General features: G+C 61.4%; 1 protein-coding gene across 2 annotated transcripts in view; it reads left to right on the top strand.

Annotated features, from left to right (window-relative positions):
- Positions 1–19,510, top strand: part of CLIP2 (CAP-Gly domain containing linker protein 2) — a 53,555-nt gene that overhangs the window by 19,630 nt on the left and 14,415 nt on the right. The window contains exons 3-9 of one of the 2 annotated variants that reach the window (XM_062180281.1): positions 913–1,469; positions 8,108–8,232; positions 9,770–9,983; positions 10,513–10,710; positions 11,472–11,575; positions 12,677–12,737; positions 17,974–18,078. In XM_062180281.1, coding sequence (XP_062036265.1) covers positions 913–1,469; positions 8,108–8,232; positions 9,770–9,983; positions 10,513–10,710; positions 11,472–11,575; positions 12,677–12,737; positions 17,974–18,078 — 1,364 coding nt within the window. The remainder of the gene's footprint in view (positions 1–912; positions 1,470–8,107; positions 8,233–9,769; positions 9,984–10,512; positions 10,711–11,471; positions 11,576–12,676; positions 12,738–17,973; positions 18,079–19,510) is intronic. The other variant, XM_062180282.1, reaches the window with a different exon arrangement.

The raw sequence follows: 19,510 nt of genomic DNA, 5'->3' as shown, positions 1-19,510 counted from the left end.
ACGGGGCCCAGGGGCTGCTGGTGGGAGCTGGCAGAAAGAACCGGAAACAGGCAGCTCTCAGGGGGCGTGGCCGCGGCCACTGGTCATCCCGTTCTCCGTGTCACCCACCCGCCAGCATCCGGAGCGGAGGATCCTCCACCGGATATTTGCTCTGGCAGGAAGGGAGCCCAGGACACGGGATGGGCACAGTGGCTCCTGTGTGGGCCCCAGGACCGGGTGACTCCATCATCAGGGACCTAGGGCCAGCTGCGCCCCTTCATTCTGTATGCATAGCTCATCCTCCCCACCCCCCAGTTCTGCTGAGCAAGGCCCCTAAGGCCAGGCCAGGGCAGAGGCGTCCGTGGGGAGTGGATTCTCCTGTACTTTCCTGGCCCCTCAATGCCTGAGACTGTGGCTGTCCCCGGCTGGCGAGGGACAGGCCTGGAGCTGTGTGGGGCAAGGGTTGAGGTACAGGGACCCTCCCAGCACAGCTGGGTCCCGGCTAGGGCCGCAGCGATCTCGGGTTAGCACGCTGGAGTGTGGAGGTGGCTGGAGGTGGCAGCTTGTGGTCTCGGCCCTGGGTTTTGAGGGGAAAGCCATTGTATTTGAAGAAGTGTCTCTCTAATCTTAAAAAAAAAATTTTTTTTTAAGTTTACTTATTTATTTGAAAAACAGAGTTAGAGCTCTTCCATCTGCTGGTTCACGCCCAGATAGCCACAACAGCTGTGAAGCCGGAAGCCAGGCCCCTGCACCCAGGTCTCCCACCTGGACGGCAGGGGTCCAAGGGCTTTCTCTAAGCCTGGAAGCTTCTCGAAGAGCCGGAAGAGCAGGGGAGGTTGGCGGGGAGGGGGATGCCTGGGGCCCAGAAGGGGCTCCGCCTGCCCGCCTGGCTCCGGTTCCCCGGCGCTGACCGCGTCCTCTCCTTGCCCGCAGGCTCGCCGCTGCACAAGCAGGCGTCCGGCCCCGCGCCGGCCCCCGCGGCCGCCGCCCCCGCCGAGAAGCCGGGCCCGAAGGCGGCCGAGGTGGGCGATGACTTCCCCGGCGACCTGGTGGTTGGCGAGCGCGTGTGGGTGAACGGCGTGAAGCCGGGCGTGGTGCAGTACCTGGGCGAGACGCAGTTCGCGCCGGGCCAGTGGGCGGGCGTGGTGCTGGACGAGCCGGTGGGCAAGAACGACGGCGCGGTGGGCGGCGTGCGCTACTTCGAGTGCCCGGCGCTGCAGGGCATCTTCACGCGGCCGTCCAAGCTCACGCGGCAGCCGGCGGCCGACGGCTCCGGCAGCGACGCGCACTCGGTGGAGTCGCTCACGGCGCAGAACCTGTCCCTGCACGCGGGCACGGCCACGCCGCCGCTGGGCGGCCGCGTCATCCCGCTGCGGGAGAGCGTCCTCAACAGCTCGGTCAAGACCGGCAACGAGTCCGGCTCCAACCTCTCGGACAGCGGCTCGGTGAAGCGCGGCGACAAGGACCTGCGCCTGGGCGACCGCGTGCTGGTGAGTGCGGCCGGCGGGGCGGGCGCTGGGGCGGGGCCATGCCTGGGGTTTGGGGCTGGGTGGGCGTGGTCAGGCCTGGGGCTGGGTGTGGACAGCATAGGGGCGGGTTGCTTGGTGGGCGTGGCCAGGCCTGGGGGCGGGTGCTGGGGCGGGGCCATGCCTGGGGCGGGGCGCCTGGGGGTGTGGTCATGCCTGGGGCGGGGCGCTGGATGGATGGGGCCAGCCCAGGGGCGGGGCACTGGATGGACATGGCCAAGCCTGGGCAGTGGCGCAGAGTGGGTGTGGCCAGGCCTGGGTGGGCTTGGGTGGGCGTGGCTATGCATGGGTGGGCGCTGGATGAGCATGGCCAGGCCTAGGTGGGCTTGGGAGGCCAGGCCTGGGTGGGCGTGGGTGGGTGCTGGATGGGAGTGGCCATGTCTGGAACGGGGCGTTCGATTTCTGTGGCCAGGCCTGGGGGTGGGTGGGTTGCTGTGTGGGCGTGGCCAGGCCTAGGGGGCAGGGGGATGCCCACTCCTCAGCAGCGCCACACCCAGGCCGGGTCAGCAGCCAGGGGGAGCCGGAGCAGGACCACGCAGGACCAGGGGAGCTGGGGTAGTGGAGACGGAAGTGGACTCGGGAGGTATCAAAAGGCAGCTGGGGCAGTGTCCAGGAAGGAGGCTGGCCTGGTGGTCCCCTGTGCCTTCCTGTCCAGGGAGCTTGCCTCCAGCCTCCTGCTGCTCAAACTTTGTGGGGCCGCCCCCACCTGGCCGGTACTGCGGCCAGGCAGCTGCACCCCTGGGTCATGGACCAGGGAGGGCCAGTCCAGACTCAGAGACCCAGGCCCTGCCACTCACCGCCCAGATGAGCACAGGGAGGCTCAGAGAGGGCGCACAGCACCTCCCGGGCAAAGCTGGGTGGGGGCTCTGAGATTCTGCCTACCTGCCCGGAACACACCCTTTGCATCCCGCACCTGCTGTGTGCCCAACGGTCAGAGAGGGGCCTGGCAGAGTCTTATCAGCTGAAGTTGGCTGTGGGGCATGATGGGGCATGATTAACAAGGCATAGAGAAGGGGCGAGAGTGGCCCCTGGTGGCTCTGAGCAGTGCCCCAGGGTGCATCCCCAGCTGACAGGTGACACAGAGAGATGGCGGAGGTGCACATGTAGCTTTGGCAGGTGTTGTAGGTCCAGTGCCCCGAAAGTGGTGGCTCGGTGCGGTGTGGGGTGCAGGTGTCCTCATGTGGAGCCCAGAGGCCTCTGCTGCGCCCCGTCCCAGGAAGGACGCGGGGTCAGGTGAGGCAGCGAGGCGTACCTGAGGGGCTCCTTCCTGGAGGAGGGGGGAGCAGAGGGGCTCCGCCTCCATGGGCTCTGTTCCTTGGAAGCCACAGAAACATCCCGCAGAGAGTGGCCTCAGAGAACATTCCAGAAACCTGCCCTGGGCTGACCTGCTGGCAGGCAGGGCTGGGAACTCCCCAGCGCTGAGGTCAGGGCTGGACCCTGACCTGAGGCCTCTGCGTTTGTTGTTTGTCTCCAGTGAGTCACTGGTTTTACTTCCCCAGAGAAACCAGGGACTTCTGCCTGCTTCTGCTGTTGCTTTGTGAGACCTGAGATGGGAGGGGGTTCACCGGGAGGGAGTCCAGCCCCCAAGATAGTGGCCAAGTGGAGGGGCGGGGCCTGGCCTGCTGTGGGGGCAGGGGACTCACTCGGGGATACCTGGGGCTGAAGTCCCCAGCAGTGACAGCATCAGGCTCTGGTGCACGTGCAGAGTGCCAGGAACCCACGTTCATTGCTGGCTGGGGTCAAAATGGGACAGCCATTTGGGAGACAGCTCGGCAGGTTCTTTTTTTTTTTTTTTTTTTTAAATGTATTTCGAGAGGCAGAGAGACAGCCCAGTGGTCTCCCATCTGCTGGTTCACTCCCCAGATGGCTGCAACAGGCAGGGCTGCGCCAGGCCAAAGCCAACAGCTGAGAACTCTACCCCTGGTCTCCCACGTTGGGGGCAGGGGCCCAAGTATTTGGGCCACCACCTGCTGTTCTCTCAGGCACGTTAGCGGGGAGCTGGAGCGAAAGTGGAACAGCCGGGACTCGAACCGGCGTCCATATGGGATGCCGGTGCTGCGGGTGGAGGCTTTCCCTGCTGCACCAGGGCGCCGGCCCCCAAGCAGGCTGACATGCTGGCTGCTGTGTGGGCCGGAGCCCAGGGAGTGCAAGCCGCGACCTGAGCCCATCCTGTGCCACTGTCTAGCTGGTGCACAGTCACTCGTGTCTAACACTCCTGCTAATGGGGGCTGAGGGGGCTAGAGAAGGATGGGAGGGGCTTCCTTCCTGAGGCTGGGGGGGGAGGGGCTCACCTGAGACCCCCCTACACACCCGAGGGGAGGAGCCGCAGGTGGAGGCGGCCCGGCTGGTGGGGAGGAGGCGGCAGCTGTAGCAAGGAGCGAAGCCCTGTGAGTTCCGCTCACCGACCACTCTGAACTTCAGTCCATTCTACCCGGTATGGGGCAGTGGTGCCCACCTCATGGAGCTGCCTGGCACACAGTCCTTAAAGGGATGGTGGGAGTGAGGGCCGGTGCTGTGGCATAGCGGGTTAAGCTGCTGCCCATGACTCCAGCATCCCATATGAGCACCAGTTCAAGTACCAGCTGCTCCGCTTCTGATCCAGCTCCCTGCTAATGCGCCTGGGAAAGCAGTGGATGACGACCCAAGTGCTTGTGTCCTTGCCACGCACATGGGAGACCTGGAAGAAGCTTCTGGCTCCTGGCTTCAGCCTGACCGTTGCCACCGTTTGGGGAGTGAACCAGCAGATGGAAGACTTCTCTTTCTCTATCACTCTGCCTTTCAAATAAATAAATAATTTTTTTTTTTAAAGAGATGGAATGGAGCTAGTTTTCATTAGGGGGCTGGTCTCTTCCAGGCCATATGAAGTGTGCAGTGGGGGTGACAGGAGAGAGTAACATTGAGAAAGAAACATTTAGGGGCAGGTGTTAAGATGCAGTGGTTTGGGCTGGCTCTGTGGCATAGCAGGTAAAGCCACCGTCTGCACTGCCGGCATCCCATGTGGGCACCGGTTCGAGACCCAGCTGCTCCACCTCCGATCCAGCTCTGTTAAGATTCTTCATGAGGCCGGCAATTGTGGCTCACTTGGTTAATCCTCCGCCTGGGGCGCCGGCATCCCATATGGCTGCCGCGTTCTAATCCCGGTTGCTCCTCTTCCGGTCCAGCTCTCTGCTGTGGCCCGAGAGGGCAGCAGAGGATGGCCCAAGTACTAGGGCCCCTGCACCTGCATGGGGGACCAGGAAGAAGCACCTGGCTCCTGGCTTCGGATCGGTGCAGATCCGGCCATGGCAGCCATTTGGGGAGTGAACCAACGGAAGGAAGACCTTTCTCTCTGTCTCTGTCTCTCTCTCTCTCTCACTGTCTATAACTCTACCTGTCAGGGGAAAAAAAAAAAAAAAAGATTCTGCATGAGACGCACATTTCCTGTACTGGAGTGTTTAGCATTGAGTCCCCGCTGCTCCGCTTCTAGCCTCCCGCTGCTACACCCACGTGGGAGACCGGATGGAGTTCCTGGCTCCGGGCTTCAGCCTGACCCAGCTGTTGTGGCCTTTGGGGAGTGACCCAGTGGATGGAAGATCTCGCTCTCTCTCTCTCTCTCTGTGTCTCTCTGCCTGTCAGAGAGACATTTGGGGAAAAAAGAAAGTCATGTTTAGGTTCCGTAGACGGGCGTGTTTACTCTCGGCCCCTCCCAAGCTTGCACTGGAGTGACAGGGGAGAGAAGGGAGTTTGTGTATTTTTTTTTTTTAAAGCTCCTAAGTCCTCAAGGACAAAGAGAAGGGGTGGGGGAGGCAGCTGTGTCAGAGCCGGGAGCGCACCGAAGCCAGGTCCGCGGGCAGCAGCCGGCGTTCCCCAGAGAAGCCGCAGAGACCTGGGCCAGCCCGCGGCAGCCTCTGGAGCCTGGCTGGCGTCGGGGACGGAGCAGGGGACCGGTCGAAGATTCTTTCGGGGCCGGTTGTTGGGCGCAGTGGCTGAGATGCTGCTCGGGATACCCGTGCCCTGGATGTGAGTCCCGGCTCTGCTTCCTCTTCCTGTTGGTGCAGACCCTGGGAGGCGCAGGTGCTGGCCCAGGTGCTTGGGTCTCCGCCGCGCACGTGGGAGAGCAGGACTAAGCTCCTGGCTTGGGCCTGGCCTAGGCCGGGCTACTGTGGACATTTAGGGATAGACAAGCAGATGGAAGATCTCTTCCTTTTCCTCTTAACTACATTTTTTGTTTTCAATTTTAAAAAAAGTATTTTTTTGCCACTCCCCCACCCCCCTCTCTGCCTGGCGACCGCCCTGATGCTGACATCTTGGCTTGAGACGCTCCAGGTGGGCTGCACAGGAAAAGGAGAGAAAATCGCCCCTTGGCTTCTATACCTTCATCCCCCACCAAGATTTCTAGAAACTTCTCTGGAGAAAATGGCCCATCCTCTGAGAAATAAAAGAAGTAATACAAGCATTAAATATGAACAAAACGCTGCTGGATAGGTGGCTATGAATATTCATGGAAATGTAAATATTCATGAGGACATGAATATTCAGTGAACAAAAAGCTCTGGGAAATGGAAAAAAAAAAAAAAAGATGTGATTACAGAAATAAACTCCACCAAAGCGTCAGGAGAGGAAGTTAAAGGACTCTCAGAAAATACAGCAAACAGCGGCGGGTGGCACGGCATGGCTGGCTACGCCGCCACTCGGGGCGCCCACATCCTCTGCCTGGTGCTGGGGTTCAGGTCCCCGCTCTGCTGCTGACCCCACCTTCCGCTCATGTGCATCTGGGAGGCAGCAGGGGCTGGCTCGAGTGCTTGGGCCCCTGCCACCCATGCAGAAGACCCGGATGGAGTTCCAGGCTCCTGCCCGAGCCTGCCCCAGCCTTGGCTCTTTTGTCCAATCGGGGAATGAACCAGCAGATGGAAGATCTGTCTCTCCTCCTCTGTCACTCTGCCTTTCAAATAAATGAGTTTTCTTTTTCTTTCTTTCTTTCTTTCTTTCTTTCTTTCTTTCTTTCTTTCTTTTTTTTTTTTTTTTTTTTTTTTTGACAGAGTGGACAGTGAGAGAGGGAGACAGAGAGAAAGGTCTTCCTTTTGCCATTGGTTCACCCTCCAATGGCCACCGCGGCTGGTGCGCTGCCAGGTGCTTCTCCTGGTCTCCCATGGGGTGAGCACTTGGGCCATCCTCCACTGCACTCCCGGGCCACAGCAGAGAGCTGGCCTGGAAGAGGGGCAATCGGGACAGAATCCAGCACCCCGACCTGGACTAGAACCTGGTGTGCCGGCGCCAGTAGGCGGAGGATTAGCCATTTGAAAGTCAGAGTTACACAGAGAGGAGAGGCAGAGAGAGAGAGAGAGAGGTCTTCCATCTGCTGGTTCACTCCCCAGTTGGCTGCAACATCTGGAGCTGCGCTGATCTGCAGCCAGGAGCCAGCAACTTCTTCCGGTCTCCCACGCGAGTGCAGGGGCCCAAGGACTTGGGCCATCTTCTACTGCTTTCCCAGGCCATAGCAGAGAGCTGGGTTGGAAGAGGAGCAGCCAGGACTCGAACTGGCACCCACATGGGATGCCAGTGCTTCAGGCCAGGGCGTTAACCTGCTGCGCCACAGCACCGGCCCGAGTAAGTTTTCTTTTAAACAGTGGAGCAAAAAGGACTTGGCCGGTGGGACCAACTTGACAGTGACCATGGTTATGGAGAGGACAGAGAGGGAGGGGAAGGGACCAAGGACGTCATTCAAGAAAATTCCTGATGGACAAGGGTTTGGCCTTCATTTATTTGAAAGGCAGAGTGGCAAAGCAGGAGAGGGGGAGAGAGAGCTAGAGAGCTTCAGTCCACTGGTTCACTCCCCACCTAGCCGTAATGGCCAGGGCTGGACCAGGCCGAAGCCAGGAGCCTGAGACTCCATCTGGGTCTCGTGTTGTTGGCAGGGACCTGGGCTGTCACCCGCGGTCTTCCTGGGCACGTTAGCAGAGAGCTGGATCGGAAGTGGAGCAGCCAGGACTCAACCAGCATCCATATGGGATGCCGGATCCCAGGTGGCAGCCCAACCTGCTGGGCCACAGAGCCTTCCCAACCTGTCTCTTTGCCTTTCAAATAAAATTTTAAAAAAATCAAATAATTTAAAAAAGGAATGGGAGATCTGGATGGAGTTCTGGGCTCCTACCTTCAGCCTGGTCTAGCCAGGCATTTGGGAGTGGACCAGCAGGTAGAAGATTCTCTCTCTCTCTCTCCCTTTCAAATAAATAAGCAGAGATCTTTCTAAGGAAAGGATTGAACCCCCCTGAGTCTCTGTCCCCACTAACCAAGGCCTCCCTGTTACCCCAGCAGCCCAGTAGCTGCCATTCAAGCTACTGTTTAAGGAACAGCTGTGTTGCACACAACACACTGCGGGCAGTGCTGATCCCCACAAGAGCCCCCCCTACAGCTCAAGCACTGTGGCCCAGAGAGGGCGGGTAACGTGCCCCAGCTCACACAGCTCGCAGGGGTCACTGTCTGTGTCCCTGTGTCTGTTCCAATGCCTGCCTGGGCCAGCCTGGGAGGCACTGGGCGTCTCTCCTCCCTCGCCTCACCTTCCCAGGGGAGGGAAGAATGGGCTAAGCACCCTCTGGACCTGAGTCTCCCTGTGTGCCCTACAGGTTGGCGGGACCAAGACTGGTGTGGTGCGGTACGTGGGGGAGACTGACTTTGCCAAGGGCGAGTGGTGCGGCGTGGAGCTGGATGAGCCCCTTGGGAAGAACGATGGGGCGGTGGCAGGCACCAGGTACGGTGGGCTCCCACAGCAGGCAGAGGGGGGGATGCGGGAGCGGGGGATGGGTGCAGGGGCTGGGCTGCAGCATCCGAGGAAGTGTGTTGTGCCGGACACCATTATACAGGTGCTCTCTCTCGCAGGAGCCCGCTAGGTGCAGTGGTGGGATTATCGTCCCCTTTTACAAATGAGAGGGCAGAGGCCAGGGAGGTCACAGCTCAAGGTCGTGCCGGCTCGCCATGCTCCCTTCTCTGCACCAGCCATGGCTGAGTCGGGTGGGAGGGGCTGTGGTCCCTGCCTCCCGGGGGCTCCCCTGATGACACCTCAAATTATCAGGGCTGCACGCACACCGTCATGCATGGGTTCTGACTCTCGGAGGTGCTGGGTCAAGGAGGGGCAGAGGCTGTGGCTGGGCACCTCATGGGTGGGCAGCAGGTTGGTCTGTGAGCCGGGTCTGTCACATGTGTGGACCATGGCGAGGCTGCCCAAGGGCCCACACCAGCCGAGCCCGGGCCATGTTCTGCCCCAGTGAGGCTGTGAGGGCCCTGGGCACGGGGAGAGAGCCAGGCCTGGAAGGGGTGTGGGTTTGCTCTGGGAGAGGCCAGAAGAGAGCCCGCAGGCAGGGGCCGGCCGGGCTGAGCAGAGCCCCCCAGGGGGTGGGGAGAGACAGGAGGGGCAGCAGCTTCAAGTGACTTGGGAACCAGACGGCCACTTCCCAGGAGTGGTGCTGTGGCACAGTGATGCCGGCGTCCCAGATGAGGCCCAGCCAGGTCCCCGCTGCTCTGTTTCCATCCAGCTCCCTGCTAGTGCACCTGGGAAGGCAGTGGGTGACGGCTCAGGTACTTGGGGGCCCTGTCGCCCATGTGGGAGACCCGGATGGAGTTCCAGGCTCCTGATCTGTGTGGCTGTTTTGAGGAATGAACCAATTGGGTTGAAGACCTCTCTTCCTCTCCTCTCTCCTCTCTCTCTCTTTCTCTGTTTCTGCCTTTCAAGTAGATAAAAATAAATCTTTAAAAAAGACTATTTCTCGTGGTCCCATGTGGCACCCAAGACCAGAGGGGTTTCTTACCTTCTTTCTATCCTAGAGTAAGTGCAGGGTGGGCAGCAGCCCTGCCCCCACCCCCTGTTTACACCTTTGCTTCCCTGTGCAGGGAGCTGGCGGGATTCCATGGTGCCTGGGGGTGGCCATGGGGCAGGCATGCGAGTGGGCTGCAGCCCTGGCTGGGGTCCTCTTGAGGGGCCTGAGAGAGCCAGGCACACTGAGGCAGCTTTGTGACAGTGAACAAGTTCTCCGAGCCTTGATTTCAGTGCAGTGAACTTGGGGGTTTGAAGTGAGCATTCGCGCAAAAGGAACTGGCCTAGCGTGAGCCACAGAAGTAGTTATTACCCCCTCCTGCAGGGGATCTGAGGCTCCGGGCTCTGCTCACCTTTATTCTCGTGTAGGGAGTCACACGTTGTGGTCCCCAGGAGGTGTCTTCCTCTCTGCTCGGCTCTGCGGAGGTCTGGGGGCAGAGGGGCCCCCTCCGACAGTGCATCTCTCCTGCTTCCCCAGGTACTTCCAGTGTCCACCCAAGTTTGGTCTCTTTGCGCCCATCCACAAAGTCATCCGCATCGGCTTCCCGTCCACCAGCCCAGCCAAGGCCAAGAAGACCAAGCGGATGGCCATGGGCGTCTCGGCACTCACCCACAGCCCCAGCAGTTCCTCCATCAGCTCTGTCAGCTCCGTGGCCTCCTCTGTCGGGGGCCGGCCCAGCCGCAGTGGCCTGGTGAGGGCAGAGCTGGGAAGAGGGGAGGGTGGGATCTACACATTCCAGTCTGACCCCAGGGTGCTCTGGTCCCAGGCGTTCCTCCGATTGGGGCTTTTGAACAAAGCCCAAAGCATGTATCTTTTAATAGGGAAAATTGGTCCGTTTACATTTATTGCTGTCTTTACATTACTCTATGTTGGTAGCCTAGGCTCTTCCCTGGGAGTTATAGAGGGTTGTGCAGACATAGACAGGAGTTCAGAGAGCCTTGGCACAAGGAGGAAGAGGAAGGTGCTGAGTGGGTATGGGCAGAAGGCCTCTGTCCAGGCTCAGTCTAGGAGGTGAGGCTCCTGCTGTCCCAAGGTAGCATCATGAGCAGAGCCCTGGGGTCCTGTCTGGAGTTCTCTGAGCCTCCATCACGTTTCCCTCTGGCTGAGTTAGCAGGGGCCGGGTGTCCAGGGGCAGTGGCAGGAGGAGGAGCAGGACTCTGGAGCCAACCCGCGGTGCCCCAGGCCCCTGAGCCCTGCCTGTCCCCGCCCACCCTGCCCAGCTCACGGAGACCTCCTCGCGCTACGCCCGCAAGATCTCGGGGACGACAGCCTTGCAGGAGGCGCTGAAGGAGAAGCAGCAGCACATTGAGCAGCTGCTGGCCGAGCGGGACCTGGAGCGGGCCGAGGTGGCCAAGGCCACGAGCCACATCTGCGAGGTGGAGAAGGAGATCGCCCTGCTCAAGGCGCAGCACGAGCAGGTGGGCAGTGCACGGGGCCGCAGGGCCCCCGCCCGGGGCGCCCTCTCCCACCCATCTCACGAAGGGGCGTGCATGGGGCAGAGACGCTGGGGTGGTGCCAGGCAATGCTAAAACGGGGTCAGTACTAGCCACCCTCCTCCACCGCGGGCTTAGCCCTGGGGCAGCTGGTCCGCTTCCTTCCAGACTTTTCTCTCTGCGCGTGGGTAAGGACACGGACTTCCAGAACCAGGCCACAAACGTTCACACCTGCTTCGTGCCTGCTCACTTGGCGCAGGCTTCTTCCAGCTCATGGGAGAGTCTTTGCCGTCCCGGTGGCTGCACGGCCCTCGGTGGGGGCCGCGTCCTCACTGACACGGCGGGGCAGCTGCCGTTCCCCGGGGGTGTCCAGGGTTTGCCTCTGTCTGCACGATACTGGAGTGGACAGTGGACAGGCAGATTCTTGGGTTAGATTTCAGGGACGGGAACCCCCACCCCCCAGCCTTGGGTCCGCTGTTTGCATCGTCATGTCTGCTCTGCCAGAGCCCCATGGCCCCATCTGTAGCCCTTCCTTGGGGGCCAGGATTAATAAGGCCAAGTTCACGTGTCCTGTGATGGGGGAGGCAGGCAGGCCTTGGGGTGTCAGCTCTTTGGGGGCTGTGGGCCTGATGTCCCCGTGGCCACTCCTCTGAGTGGTGCTGCTCCCAGGCCCCACCCCGCCGCCCAGGCCCCGCCCCCCAGGCGGAAGTGACCCTGACCGCGTCCTGCCCTTGCTTGGGGCCCAGTATGTTGTAGAAGCCGAGGAGAAGCTGCAGCGGGCCAGGCTGCTGGTGGAGAGCGTGCGGAAAGAGAAGGTCGACCTGTCCAACCAGCTGGAGGAGGAGAGGAGGTGCGGCCCCGCCCCCTACCCCCCACCTGCTCCCGGAAAGCAGGCACTGGACCCATGCCAGAGATGGGAAGACTGAGGCCTGGACCAGGGAAGGGACGTGATGGGGACGGGGTTTCCTTGTGCCCTGCCTAGGTGGCACAGGGGCTGTGGGGAGACGGCTCCACCCTGTATCCCGGGGAGCTTCCGGCCAAGGTCAGGGCAGGGGGATTAAGCCACCTCTTTAAGGATGGGGGCATGGCCCGGTGAGACACCAGGTTTATCAGGTCACCTGGTGGGACACACTGCTGACAGGGAGCCCATTGGGCCTCCCAAAGCACACGCAGGCCCTGCCTCGCCCTCCCCTCCCCCAGGCCATAGCTGGCTCCATCCTCAGCAGCCCGCATGGGCCTGGCACGAGGCCCGCCGGCTGCCAAGCCGTCTCGCTCGGAGATGCGGGGGTATTTATATCTGCCGGAGACGGCCATCGGGGCCCACGCGGCTGCTTCCCATGGCAACGTCCCCAAGGCCAATGCACAAAAACAGATCTTGAGGGCGTTGTGGGAGCCGTGGTCCAGAAGGGGCCTGGGTGGGAGCCCCAGCATCGCCCCGCACTTGCTGTGTGCCCCTTGCCCTCTTTGGGCCTCCGCCTGTTCTCGTTTGCTGGGAACTGTCCGCCAGCCCCAGGCAGAGCAGCCTGGGGAACCGTGCTGTGAGGCGGGCCTGTGTGTCTCCCCAGGGCAGGTGTGTGGGGAGCGCGTCTCCCTGGGCACAGCCCCCGATGCCCACCACAGACTACTGGGGGACCCTGAGCCTTGGAGGCCTGTGCGTGAGAGCAGACCCCTCCCCTCCCGCCGGCCCCCCAGAGCCGCCCCCATGGCACTGGTGAAGGGAAACATTTAACATTGCACTAAGTCTGTGGTACTGCCCTGAGCACAAGGCGGGAGTTGGGTGGGGGTGGGGATGGAGGTGGAGGCAGGGCAGGGCCTCCCCTCTGTCGGCTTTGCTGGACAGTCCTCCCACGGGCGTGGCCTGGCTGGGACCCGGGCCGACTGGTGGCCTTGCCCGTCTCTGCGGCCATGGGCCGCGCCGGCTCAGCGCCTGTCTCCCCCGCCCCGTCCCCAGGAAGGTGGAGGACCTGCAGTTCCGCGTGGAAGAAGAATCCATCACCAAGGGAGACCTGGAGGTAACGGTCAAGGCTCCGCCCCCGGGGGCTGAAAGCTGGGAGGGTGACAGGGAGAAACGGGGGCACCCTGGAGGGGAAAGGGGGCACGCCTCGGGCGGTTCAGGTGTCAGGTGGCATTGGCTCCGCTCCGGGCCCAGGGTCGGCGGCCGGGTGCAGGGCAGGGTGGACCCGAGGCGGGGAGTGCGCAGGGCCAGGCCTGAGTGTGGCTGGACGCATGTCCCTGGCAGGGGCAGTCTGGGTGGTTAGCTTCGCGCGGCTGCCAGGTGCGGTTTTGGCTGGCAGTAGCTTGTTGAGCCGGAAACCAAGGCCTCGAGAGGCAAAGGGACAAAGCCCAGTCCTGTAGCAAGGGGACCGGGACTCCCGACTTCTGCCCCAGCCTGGGAACACCTGGACATCTGGTCTGGGGCGGGGGGGGACTGTGTGCTGGCCCATCCTACCCACCTTTTTTTCTTTTCTTTTTTTCGAGCTTTGGCATTGGGGTGCTGGCATCATTAGGACAGCTCTTGGCACCCCCCACCCTTCTCCCCAAGCTGCATGGAGGCTGAGGGCTCACGAGGCCGCTGTGGGGGGAGCAGCTCCCTGCTGTGCGGCCCTCGCTGCTCCCTGGCTCATGACAAGGTTCAAGGAGCCCCGGGGCTGTCAGGGGGTGACAGCTGGCTTCTCTCAGACCCAGCGTGTTGGATTCAGGATGGGCCTAAGAATCGGCATTCCTAGCCAGGTCCCCTGGGAACCCCGGCCGGGGTGGGGGTGCGAGTGGGGGGTGGGCCACACCTAGGGAGGAATTTGCGAGCTCAACTCAGGAAGTAGTTTCTGATGGTGTAAAAGGGGCACCCAGCAAAGGTGTGCGGGGGGGGGGGGTGTGCCCTGCCCCGGGCTCAGGGTGTGAGCTGGGCTGTTGGAGCCTGTTCCTAGTCTCCCTGGTGGCCAGGGGGCTGCCTGTGTCTGGTTTCCTGCAGAGCCCCCCGTGGGCTTCTGGGAGCAGTGCCTATGGTTGCCAGGAAGGTGCCCCTTCCTGCAGCCCCAGCCAATGGGGTGGGGGGTGCCGTGGAGCGGCCTGCAGCCCCAAGGGCGCGCAGGTCACGGAACCAGAACCAGAACCAGAAGCAGCGCCAGGAGCCAAGCCGGCCTCTCCCTGTTTAGGGCGATCCTGTCTGTGGCTGCAGGTCAGGCTGTGGGTGGGTCTGTCCGTCTGTCTCCCCCTCCCACCATGCCTCCTGCACCCTTGGCTCAGCGCCTCCCATCTCTGGCCCTGCCTGGGCTCCAGCGCCTGCACCTGCTCGCTGTCCTCACTAGAGAGCCTGATTGGTCCCAGGCTAGCCAATGGGAGGGCAGGCTCTGTGTCACGTGCCCACCCCAGTCAGCTTTGAGTAGGAGAGGCAGGGGGCGGGGCAGTGACAGACGCGCCATCAGTGGGATTGGGACTGTTGTACAAACCCAATCGTGACCGTGTGCACGGCAGCCAGAAGGCAGGTGACCCACGCCCTGCCCCTCCGCTGCTTCTGGTGGACTGCGGGCGCCCCCTGGTGGTCCTCGGCCGCTTCTCCTGTGTGTCTGCACCTGCCCGGTCTTACAGACGCGGTGGCCGCAGGGCCCACCCCTACGCCTTGTGACCTCCTCTTAACCGGGACAGTGTTTCAAACAAGACCCCATTCTGCAGCTCTGGGTGGGCGTGGAGCGCGTCCATCCCAGTGGAGCTTGTCCAAGCCACGCCCTCTCTATCATCAGCCCCCCACACACGTTGTGCCCTTTTCTGTCACTGGCCCCACCCACTGGCCAGGCCCCGCCCCTACCTGGCCCCTTTCCTGCCTCTCTTATTCCTCCAGTGTCTTCTTTGCTTCGACACCAGAATAGTCTTTTTGGAAAATTTCTTTTAAAATTTTTAATATTGGGAAATTTTAGAGCCGTGTGGAAGTGGGGGCGGCACTGGGCTGAACTTGCTGGTGCTGCCATCCAGTTGCCACAGTGACTGGCTGATGGCTGTACCCCCAGGCCCTGCCCCCCGCAGACCCCTGACATCAAAGCTTTATTATTATTATTATTATTATTATTATTATTATTATTATTTAGATTTATGTATTTGGTGGCTGGCACTGGCTTAGTGAGCAAGGCAGTGCCGGCATCCCATACGGGCACCGATTTAAGTCCCAGCTGCTCCACTTCCAATCCAGCTCCCTGCTAATGTGCCTGGGAAAGCAGCAGAAGATGGCTCAAGTGCTTGGGCCCCTGCACCTGCATGGGAGACCCAGAAGAAGCTTCTGGCTCCTGGCTGCAGATCGGTGCAGCTCCAGCAGTCACAGCCATTTGGAGAGGGAACCAGCAGATGGAAGACCTCTCTCTCTCTCTGTCTCCTTGTAATTCTGCCTTTAAATACATAAATAATTAAAATATATTTTAAAATATTTATGTATTTGAAAGGCAGAGTGATTGAGAAAGAGAGAGAGAGAGAGAGAGAGAGAGAGAGAGAGAAAGATTCCATCCCCAAATGCCTGCAGCAGCCAGACTTGGGTGAGGCTGGAGCCAGGAGCCTGGAGCTCCATCCTGGTCTCTCCTGGGTGGGTGAAAGGGACACAGGTACTCAGGCCATCCCAGGTGCATCAGCAAGGAGCCGGATGGGACTCGAACTGGCACTCCCATAGGGGACGCCGGCACCGTAAGTGGCAGGCGAACCTGCCGCACCACACTACTAGTCCCTGACCCAAGCTTTTAAAACTGCGCATCAGATCCTGGCCGCTCCCCGCTCACACAGGCAGTGCCGGGGCACTGGAGGAACACGCAGGCTCTGTGGCCCACCTGCCCAGCCCGGCTCAGGCCCCTGGCCGTGATGTGTCACACCGCGGGCATGGTGGGCTCTGCCCCTGCGGGCTCCCGTGCCTCCCCGCCAGCCATGCTTTGCATGGGAGCTCCTGTCCATTGGACTCCACCTGGTTACTCTGGCCCATCCTTCACTCCTTTCCCAGGCCATAGCAGGGAGCTGGATGGGAAGTGGAGCAGCTGGGACTCGAACTGGTGCCCATATGGGATGCCGGCACCGCAGGTGGAGGCTTATCCCACTTTATCACTGCGCCAGCCCCTGGGGTTGAATCTGTATCAACTAAGCAAGCCCTGGGTTCCCCTGAGACCCCCACCGCCGAGACCCAGCTCACCGACAAGGAGGCCAGGAGTAATGGAGACAGGCCCGAGGCGGGGGCGCCTTTGGCAATGAGCAACTGGAAGCCTGTTCTTGCCCGAGCGGCTGTGACCGTGGCCCTGGGAGAGGAAGGTGGGGCGGAGGGACCGTCATCTGCCTGTAATTCTCTGGAACAGCCCGAGTGAGGCTGCTTTTCAGCACAGGTGCACAGAGCTTGCTTTCCCTTCGGGAGAGTTTGAGAGATGAGCTCCTAGGCCAAAGGACGTGAATGTGGCCGGAGCTCTAGCGAGTACAAGGGCGCCTCAGAACGCTTGGGGGAGGGGTGGGCCGGAGAGAGGGAGAGAGGGAGAGAGGGAGAGAGGGGGGAGAGACTCTTCCATCCACTGATTCAGTCTCAAATGGCTGCAGCAGCCTAGCCCTGGCTGAAGGCAAGAGCCAGGAACTTCACCCAGGTCTCCCATGAGGGTGGCAGGGACGCAAGGACTTGGGCCATCCCTGCTGCCTCCCAGGGTGCTCATTAGCAGGAGGCTGGATCAGAAGCAGAGAAGAGGAAGCCACTGTGGTGGCACAGCAGGTTAAACAGCCACCTGCAGTGCCGGCATCCCATATGGGCGCCGGTTTGAGTCCCGGCTGCTCCACTTCCGATCCGGCTCCCGGCTGATGGCCTGGGAAAGCAGCAGAAGATGGCCCAGGTGCTGGGGCTCCTGGGTCCTGGCTTCCTGGCCCAGTCCTGACTGCTGTAGGCATGTGGGGAGTGAACCCACATATAGGAGATCTCTCTCTCTCTAAAAAAAAAAAAAAAAAAAAAAAAAACTAGGTTTGTGGGAAAATAGAATTAAAAGTTTACTTTGGTACAAAAGCATTTGAAATCCCCGTTTTTGCATAACGCCCGTTCTCCGTGACCTTCTGGGAGACCCCTTGGGTCTCAGACAGTGATATACATTTACGGCATCACGGACGGATGTGCTCCGGCCTCCGTGACTGTTGGCCGTGGCATCGGCCCTCCACAGCTGCACGCGCTGCACCTGCAGATTGCACAGTTGGAGAAAAACATTATGTCTGGGTATGCACAGACTTTTCTCGCTTGTTGGTCCCTCCCCGGCAAAGCAGAGCAGCAGGGACGCACACAGCGTGAGCCCCGTGTTGGGCACCCCAGGTCATCTGGGGGTAACTCAAAGTAAGCAAGAGATGAGAGTGGGCAGTGAGCCCCATGGTCCTCATGCCTGCATCCCGCGTCCGAGTGCCTGGCGTGGGTGCCCGAGCCCCAGCTTCCTGCTCGGGCAGACCCTGGCAGGCAGCGGGGATCGCTCAAGTCCTTATGACCTGGATGGCTTTGCTGGTGCAGCCCTGGCCCAGTCCGTGCCATGGCAAGTGTTTGGGGGAGTGAACCAGCGAACCAGCATCTGTACCTCTCCAATAAATGAAAATATCTAAAAAGAAGCGACAGCCTTTGGGAGGATGCCGTCCTAGGCAGATACCACAGCGTCTTGTCCGAGGGACTGGAGCAGCCTCAGACTTGGGTGTCCCAGGAGCCCCCCAGGGAGCCAGTCCCGCCCCCCCCCCCCCAGGGCCACAGGATGCTGTGCCATTTTGCTGAGCCCTGGGGTGTCAGAGGAGCCTCTTCTCCCGGGGATGGATTTGGTTTCCAACCCGCTCCGGGTGCCACGGGGGCGAGCGCCGTCACCCTTCCTGCCTTCCTCCGACTCTGATGCCAGGCTGGACGCCCTGAGAATGCCGGCCTTTGTTGGCCCGTGAAGCGGGTGTTGTGAGGCCGGGACAAACGTGCCCTGTGCTGCCTGAGCTGCCTCGGGGCAGGGCGGCGGGAGGCACGGGCCTGGGAGGGGCAGGGGAACCGGATGCTCCCTGCTGTGCCAGCAGGGACCAGCCAGGCAGGGGTGGGCGCCAGGACCCACCCCCCCAGCCCACGACTCTTGCCCTGAGCATCCCCCCCCCCCCCCGCTGTCCTCGCTCACGGAAGATGACACCTCCTTTCTCTCTCCCTCTTGTTCTCTCCTTCTTCCTCTCCCTCTTGCTTCCTCCGGCTTCCTCTTCCTCGCGCCCCCTCCCCTGTCCCCACCTGCTGCCCCTGTCCTGTCGTGGGCGGAGCAGACCCAGACGCAGCTGGAGCATGCGCGCATTGGGGAGCTGGAGCGGAGCCTGCTACTGGAGAAGGCGCAGGCCGAGCGGCTGCTCAGAGAATTAGCCGACAACAGGGTAACGCGCGCACCTGCCCCGTAACGCCCCCCTCGGCTTCTCTCTCCATCTGCTCTACACCTGCGGCTCCTGGCACATTGTCTCTCCTTTTGCACCCTTCCAGGGAGGGGGTAGAGACTGCGGGAGGCGCTCTGGTGCCAAGGTCAAGTGAGGCTTCTGGGAGAGGTGGGGGGGGTCGATGTCCCTTGGGGCTTTGCTCCCCAGCTCATGGCCCCAGTGGCTGAGAATGGCCTGTGTCCCCCCTCCCCCACACACATACACACAGGCATTGCCACTGTGTTTGTCATTGGCAGACCTGCGGGCCTCTGAAATGTCCCGTTCCCTGCCCCCTCCAGGAGACTGGAGAAGCCGGGGAGGGTGGGAGCTGCCGATTCAGGTTCCTCTGGCCCAGGGAGGTCTGGCAGGAGGGGGCTGAGGAAGTGGTTGGACTTTTGAGCCAGTGGGGGTGTCCCCAGGAGCTAGGGCTCAGTGGTCAGCCTCAGGGTCTGGCTGTTGAGATACAGTGGGTCAGGGAGCCCTGGGAAGGCTGTGCTTGGAGGCTGGGGGCCCCTGAATCTCAGGGCACTGTTTGGAGTCTTCTGCATCCAGGCCCAGCTGGTGCCTCCCCACACACTGCTCCACAACCACACAGCTGGCCCCTCCACTCACTGCACGCTCTGAGCCGACACCCGTGCCGGGCACACAGCTGGCCCCTCCACTCACTGCACGCTCTGAGCTGCACCCGTGCAGTGCACACAGCTGGTCTCTCCACTCACTCCACGCTCTGAGCTGCTCCCGTGCAGTGCACACAGCTGGTCCCTCCACTCACTGCATGCTCTGAGCCAGCACCCGTGCAGTGCACACAGCTGGTCTCTCTACTCACTGCATGCTCTGAGCTGCTCCCATGCAGTGCACACAGCTGGTCCCTCCACTCACTCCACGCTCTGACCAGCACCCGTGCAGTGCACACAGCTGGTCCCTCCACACACTGCATGCTCTGAGCCAGCACCCGTGCAGTGCACACAGCTGGTCCCTCCACTCACTGCATGCTCTGGGCTGCACCCATGCAGTGCACACAGCTGGTCCCTCCACTCACTGCACGCTCTGAGCTGCACCCATGCAGTGCACACAGCTGGTCCCTCCTCTCACTGCTCCACAACCACACAGCTGGTCCCTCCACTCACTGCATGCTCTGAGCCAGCACCCGTGCAGTGCACACAGCTGGTCCCTCCACTCACTGCATGCTCTGGGCTGCACCCATGCAGTGCACACAGCTGGTCCCTCCACTCACTCCACGCTCTGACCAGCACCCGTGCAGTGCACACAGCTGGTCCCTCCACTCACTGCATGCTCTGAGCTGCACCCATGCAGTGCACACAGCTGGTCCCTCCACTCACTGCACGCTCTGAGCTGCACCCGTGCAGTGCACACAGCTGGTCCCTCCACTCACTGC

The sequence above is a fragment of the Lepus europaeus genome, chromosome 21 (assembly GCF_033115175.1).
Source record: "Lepus europaeus isolate LE1 chromosome 21, mLepTim1.pri, whole genome shotgun sequence".
Taxonomy (NCBI): Eukaryota; Metazoa; Chordata; class Mammalia; order Lagomorpha; family Leporidae; genus Lepus; species Lepus europaeus.
Note: the sequence above shows the minus strand (reverse complement) of the source record. Positions and strands in the feature narration are given on the sequence as shown.